The 7,677-nt window shown below is 38.6% G+C and overlaps 1 protein-coding gene across 1 annotated transcript in view; it reads right to left on the minus strand.

The window, feature by feature from the left end:
- The window catches only part of TMOD2 (tropomodulin 2), a 60,461-nt gene that overhangs the window by 1,153 nt on the left and 51,631 nt on the right, over positions 1-7,677 (minus strand). Inside the window, exon 8 of the mRNA XM_007935166.2 lies at positions 5,973-6,117. Coding sequence (XP_007933357.1) covers positions 5,973-6,117 — 145 coding nt within the window. The remainder of the gene's footprint in view (positions 1-5,972; positions 6,118-7,677) is intronic.

Below are 7,677 nucleotides of genomic sequence, written 5' to 3' on the forward strand. Positions count from 1 at the left end.
TTTAGCGTTGCATAGTATTCCATTGTGTGAATGTACCAAAGTTTGGTTATCCATTCCTCAGTTGTTGGACATCTAGGTTGTTTCCAAGTTTTGGCTACTAAATGTATTATTTTTAAAATTTTATTTATTATTAATTTTTTTTCTTCAGTGTTCCATCCCCTCCCCTCCTACTCCGGTACCAACAAACAAAGTTTCCTTCCATATATAAACCTTTCCTTGACTTTTTACAAAAATGAACTAATACAATATTTGTCCTTCTATGATTGACTAATTTCACTCAGCATAATGTCCTCCAAGTTCATTCACATTACATGGTATTCCACAGATTCTACATTACTCTTCAGTGTTGTACAGTATTCCTTTGTGTGTAACACCATAGTTTGGCTATCCATTCTTCTGTTGGTGGGCACTTAGGTTGTTTCCATCTTTTTGCTATTGTAAATAGTGCTGCAAAGAACATGGGTGTGCATATATCTGTTCTTGTCCTGGCTCTCATTTCCCTAGTAATGGGATTGCTGGATCAAATGGTATTTCTAATTCCAACTCTGTAAGGACTCCCATACTGCTTTCCACAGTGGTTGCATCACTTTACAGTCCCATCAGCAGTGTATGAGAGTCCCAATCTCTCCACATCCTTACCAGCATTTGTTATTTTCTGTCTCATTGAACTTTGCTACTAGTGCTGGGGTGAGATAGTATTTCATTGTTGTTTTGATTTGCATCTCTCTAATGGCTAATGATCACGAACATTTCTTCATATGTTTATTGGCACCTGAATATCCTTTTTGGTGAAGTGTCTATTCATGTCTTCTGCCCATTTTTAAATTGGATTGTTAATCTTTTTGTTGTTGAGTTGTTGGAGTTTTCTATAAATTTTATTGTCAAATATTTTCCCAATCTGTAGGTTCTCTTTTTATTCTTTTGAAGAAGTCTTTGGAAGCACATAAAAATTTAATTTTCAAAAGGTCCCATTCAGAGAAAGAAGAGCTGCTTATGCACAGGGAGACAGCTCAGGGGGCAGGAGTGTATGGAGAGTGGACACAGGGAAGAGGTAACTATCAGGGAGCTGTTGCATTGTGGTAAATTGCAGTCAATGTCATGAGACAAAGTGTATGTGAACCACTGTATGGAAAGTGAATTTGCTCTGTAAAATTTCACCCAAATCACAATTAAAAAAAAAATAATAAAAATTATATATAAAAAAGGTCCCATTCATCTAGATTATCTTTAGCTGTCTGTACATTTTGGGTTATGTTTGACAGTCTATTTATGCCATAAATGAGGGCCCCTAAATTTGCCTCCATTTTTTCTTTGAGGAACTTTATAGTTTTAGGTTTCACATTTAAGTCTGTGATCCATCTGGAGTTAGTTTTTGTGTATGGTGTGAGGTGCAGATTTTGTTTCATTTTTCTGCAAATGGATATCCTGTTTTGCCATCCCCATTTGTTAAAGAGACCACTTCTTCACCATTTAATGGATGTCAGCCCTTTGTAAAAAATCAGCCGACCATAGGTTGATGGATCTATTCTGGGTTCTCAATTCTGTTCTACTGGTCTATCATTGTACCAATACCAGGCTGTTTTGACTACTGTATAGTAGGTTGAGGTCTCTTTCCTTTCCATATGAAATTAGTGATTTTTCCCACATCCTTAAAGAATGCTGATAGGATCTGGATTGGGATTGCAATGAATGTATAGACTGCTTTGAGTAGTACTGACATTTTCATAATGTTCAATCTTCCTATCCACAAGCATGGTTAGGTTCTTCCATTTATGTAGATCTCTTATGGTTTCTTGGAATAGTCCTTTGTAGTTTTCTTTGCTGGTGTAGAGGAATCCGACTGATTTTTGTATACTGATCTTGTATCCTGCCACTATGCTAAATCTCTCAATTAGTTCCAGTAGTTTTTTTTGCTGAGTCTCTTGGGTTTTCTAGGTATAGGAACATACCATCAGCAAATAGGGATAGTTTCACTTCTTCCTTACCAATTTGGATGCCTTTGATTTCCCTTTCTTGCCTTATTGCCCTGGCTAGGACTTCCAATACAATGTTGAATAGAAGTGACAATAGAAGGCATCCTTGTCTGGCTCCTGTTCACAAGGGGAATGGTATCAGTCTCTCTCCATTGAGAATAATGTTGGCTGTTGGTTTTGCATATAAGCCCTTTATTATGTTGAGGAATATACCTTCTATTCCTATTTTGCTGAGAGTTTTTATCAGCAAAACCAGTTTTCATTGTGTATATATACCATAGTTTGGTTATCTGTTCTTCTGTTGATGGGCACCTAGGTTTTTCTTATCTTTTTGCTATAGTAAATAGTTCTATGATGAACATGGGTATGCATATATCTGTTGTATACTGATCTTGTATCCTGCCACTATGTTTTTAAAAACCCAGTTTTTAACTCGGTTGGGTTATGTCATCAAGTGTGTGAATGAATGGTCAGTTGTTTGCTGTTGTTGGTTCTCTGTTCAAAGGACACCCTTTAGCATGCTTTGTAAGGTTGGTCTGGTTTTAACAAATTCCCTTAATTTCTGATTATCTGGATATGCTCTAATTTCACCATCATATTTGAGGGACAGTTTTGCCGGGTATATGATTTTTGGTTGGAAATATTTTTCTCTCAGGGTTTATATATTCCATTTCATTACCTTCTCACCTGCATGGTTTCTGCCAAGAAATCAGACCTTAATCTTATTGGTTGCCGTAGGTAGGTAACTTTTTGTTTTCCTGTGCTGCTTTCAGGATTGTTTCTTTGTCTTTGGTTTTGGCAAGTTTGATGAGGATATGTCTTTGTGATTTTCTTTTGGGGCCTATCCTGTTTGGGGTTTGTTGAACTTCTTGAATGGATATATTTTTGTCTTTCATCATATCAGGGAAATTCTCTTCCAACAAATATTTGACAATTTTTTCTGTGTTTTTATTTTTCTCTTCCTGTTCTGGAATTCCAATGACACATACAGGTTATTTCTTTTGATAATATCCCATATGAACTTTATACTTTCTTCATTTTGTTTTGATCTTTTTTCTGACTGATCCCTTTCCAAAGAAGTACTGAGGTATTTGTCTTCAATCTCACTAATTCTGTCTACTATTGATTCAATGCTACTCCTTTGCCCATTCAACGTGTTATCTATTTCTAAAAATTTAGTATTAAGCTTCTGGATTTCTATGTGTAGATTTTGTATCATTTCTAATTTTTCATTTATTTTGTCATTTTGTTCTTGTATTGCCTTCCAAAATTGTTCTAGGGTTTTCTCTGTGTTTTACTTGATCTGTCTCTCAATCCATTGAAGGCACCTAAATATAATTCTTTTAAATTCCTTATCAGGGAGTTCCAATGCTGTTTCTTCCTCAGGGATGTGTTCTGGATCTCTGCCCTGGTCCCTTGTTTCTACTGCTTTATCTTGCTTCTTTGTGTGGACTGTGATGGTCTGTTGTCTCCGAGACATTGTGACATTTTTGTATTTACATTTAATTGGTGATTGTACATTGGAGTGACTCACTCAAGATTTTCATTTTCTTTGTTTTGTTTGAATGTTATCTGAGTAAGCAGGGTACTGTACTCTTCTATTCGCTAGTAGGCAGCACTTAAGCACTTACCACCTATCTCCTTTCCAGTCATCAGCCTCCTGTATGTCTGTGCTGTTCTTTGCAAGTTGAGCCTATTCTTAGATCCTTGGAATCTGAACAAGAATGCTGCCACTTTAAATATCCAAAATGACTGCCACTTGTAAACACTGAAAATGGCTGTGCCCACTGGACAGCTGAAAGTCCACAGCTCAGTTTGTTTCCTTCTTTGCTGTTTGCCTTTTTTAGTCTTTGCCATGAGCCACAGTCATCCATGCAGCGCTTGGTAAGAAGGGCTGATTTTTAGGTTAATTCTCAGGTCCTAACACCACTTGGAAATATTCAGGCTGTCCATGCCATCAGGATAGCTGACAGTCCGCAGCTCCGTTTGTCTCCTTACTTACTGTTTTCATTCAGGTACTGTTGTTGTTGTTATGTGCTGTCGAGTAGGACCCAACTCATAGTGACCCCTCCTTGGGTTGCCGAGGTAGTATCACTACGGAAGTAGATTGCCCCATCTTCCACCAGGAGTGGCTGGTGGGTTTGAACCGCCAGCCTTCTGGTTAGCAGTCAAGTGCCTTAGCCACTATGCTACCAGAGCTCCCCATTCAGGTACTAGTTGGTGTTTAATCCACTTCTATATCCTTCCTTTCAAAGCTCAGGGCTCCAGGATCATGGTCTTTATCTCTGTCAATTGGTTTCTCTTTTCTTTGTTGAAGAGGGTCTGTGTAGCTTGTCTGCCTACTCTGCCATCTTACTGAAGTCAAGTTTCTAAATGTATTTAAAATAAAACCTCTTAAATAGGTATCAACCTCAAAGGAAGGCAAGACTCAACTAACTAGCAAACTCAGAGATTAAGGTTCCCTTAACTGACACTTAGTATCAAAGACACTGACTAAATTGAACCTTCTAAATTTCCCCTTCAGCAACTCTTCTCTTACCCTTTAAGCCCCTTCAGGTCTCTAGGAAAAATGTTATACAACCTTCCTAGTTTTGGCAAATAGGCACTGCTAGATCTGTGGTCCTGCCCTAACTCTCTGCTTTATAGAGCCCAGCCCATTCTTGCCTGGGTTGCAGGAAATTAGACAAATGCTGTTGCCTGCAGCTGCCACTCTTGGACTCAGGATCTGCTCTCCATTTATTCCAAACTTCCTGTTTTGCCTGTTTCCTTAGGTCTCCATGTTGCTCGGCGTTGGTTCCAATGTGCCTTTCCTAAATGCCTTCTGCCTGCTGTCTCTACCCTTTCCCAAAGCCCTATTTGCTGGGCTGCCTCCTAGTCTCAGCCTCTGCACCTCACAGGTCAGCACTACCAGTTCCTATGATGCCACATACCACACCTTGGCTCAGGGGCTTGGCTAAGTGTCTAGGCAGGTAACTGGACAGTAGCCGTTGCTCATCTACCCCTCCAAATCTACCACCTGGCTTTTTTTTTTTTTTTTTTAATTTGAATTCTCCTCATAGGGAGCACAATATTTCTTGGAACACCTTGCTCCTCTTTGGCAGTCGGTCACTGAAGCTCATACTTGGGATTGAGGCATGCTACTGGCTGACAAATCTGTCCTGGAAGAAGTGCAGCCAGAATGCTCCTTAAAAGCGAGAATGGCCAGACTTTATCTCAGCTACTCTGGTCATGTTGTCAGAAGGGACCAGTCCCTGGAGAAGGATTATTATGCTTGGTAAAGTAGAGGGTCAGCAAAAAAGGGGTAGGCCCTCAATGAGAGGCGCTGACACAGTGGCTGTCTGCTCCTGTAAGTCCTTTACCCATGCTGCTCCAGATGGCTGGGATGTCCCCCAACCAAGCTTTCCAGTCTGCCCCATTCTGCTGTGCTATGATTACCCAGGACATGCTTCACCTCAATTAAATGGAATAAATGCCATAGATCTTCAGCAAGAAGTGGGCAGCAGGAAAAATTAAAGAGAGGATAACTGAAAAAGCTTTGCAGCTACTCCTAAATTTAACTTTCATACGCTAGCTTCATTTATCTCATATGTGAATTTACGTATCAGATGGCATGCCCTAATTTAAACATAAGTACAAAAGCAGACTCAGAAGTCAAACACAAATGAACTGGGCTTCATGTCTCTACTTTTATCTTCCGATGAAGAAAGTGATTATGTGTAAGACATAAGTAAAGGAGAAGCAAATACAAAAGGAAATCAAGCAAAATCAAAGGCTGGAAAAAAAGAATAAGCAATTCTTTTTCAAGAGGACAATATGATGAAGCTTCAACAGTATGAGTACCATGAGGGCTCCTATGACCATGTAATAATATAACTTTGATGAAGGGCCAAGTGACACCAAAGGTCAATACAATAGTATATTAAACGTTTTATCTGAAATAGAGAAATGGTTATCCACATTCTTCTACTTGCTAATAGCACACAATTATGGCTTCATTACCCAGGTCATTATTCTTCGTGATGGCAGCTGCCACCCTCGTTCGAGGCCCTTGCTTGGTGAACTGGTATCCAAACTTGAGGATCCTTGAATTCTCCTCGAGCATCTGCGCAATTTCCATTTCTACGGCCGTTCCCAACTGCTGTCTCTGGTTTGTGGTTACAGACACACATATAGGACAGCCAAGAATGAAGAGAAAAGAGTTACTTCCATGGGAAAGATACATGGCTACTTTTTGGACAAAAAGGCAAACAGGAAAAAGTTTCAAATTGAAAGGGACAAAGTTGCCTGAGGTATCTTCTCCCACAGAGTCATTTGAGTCTTTTGTCTAGAAGCAAAATCTAGCAGATAGCAGAATCTGCTGGCATTCTAACCTGAGAAACTAAGCAAATATATTTGTGACATAAAGATGATTCCAGAAGCAAAATTAGAGCCAAACCAGTATTTGGTGTTTCCAATCCACCCAGTACTTGTGATTGAAAACAAAGAATGTTTGTAAATGGTGAAAGTGTCTTACAGCAATCAATCCAATGATTGAATTTTCTATTCTGGAAGCCATATCTGAAAATTATTAAAGATGATCAACTCTATGGCTGACTCTCTCAGCAGAGTCTCACTAGGCGATCCCAAAGAGGCTTTAGTGTGGTTTAAATCATACCCATGGCCAGGTGAATTGTCAAACACTAAAAAGGGGCTATTAGGCAACAGAAAAATGTCTAAGTTTTAAAATTTGGTAGGATGAGTTTTCTGTTTTTTAAGCTAAGGCATAGAATAACAAAAAATAAAAAGCAGATAAAAAAACACATGAAGGCATGTTAAATGTAGGAATTTAAAATTAAAAGGACATAGTATATTTACAATTTTTTTAAAAATTAAAAGTACAGGCTTGTTGAGAAAAGCAAACAAAAAAAGTTTGTAAAACATAAAAGCCACCTGATTCACCAACATTCCCACTCTCCATAAAGCCAAGTAGGTAGTGTTCTCAACATTTTCTATGCATGCATATATCTATACAATCACAGGTATACCTATGCTTTTTTTTCCCCCACAAAACTAGATTATACTACAACGTTCTGAAACATGCTTTTTATTTTTCATTTAACATTATATTAAGGACATCTTTTCATGCTGGGTAAGTATATCGTTACTTCATCCTTTCAAACAGTAGAACTACATTCCACTGTGCTATCTCATGTATTTAGCTAAGCCTACTGATTTATCACATTTCTTTCTGTTTTCTGCTGCATCAAACAATGCTGCACAAAATCTCCCTTGTACACACAGTATATCCTTGGGAATTTCTGCAATGTGACTGTGGAGCAAATTATAGTGGGGTCCATGGTTAGGCATGTTTCAAATTTGGGATATATTACTGAATTGCCCTGAAAGGTTGTGGCAATTTATACACAGTGTCTAATAGCTCTGGTGGCATAGTGCCTAAGGCATTTGACTGCTAACCAGAAGGCGGGTGGTTCAAACTCACAAGCTACTCCTTGGAAGGAAGGTTGGGCAATCTACGTCCATAGAGATACCACCTTGGAAACCCAAGGAGGGGTCACTATGAGTTGAATTGACTTGACGTCAGTGAGTTTTTTTGTTTTTTTTTGTTTTAATTTTATTTTGATTTGGGTGAAGATTTACAGAGTAAATTCACTTTTCATACAGCAGTTCACATATACTTTGTCTCATGTCATTGACCAAAATTTAT

This window comes from Orycteropus afer, unplaced genomic scaffold (genome assembly GCF_000298275.1).
Source record: "Orycteropus afer afer isolate SDZICR_OR568_19922 unplaced genomic scaffold, OryAfe1.0 scaffold00026, whole genome shotgun sequence".
NCBI lineage: Eukaryota > Metazoa > Chordata > Mammalia > Tubulidentata > Orycteropodidae > Orycteropus > Orycteropus afer.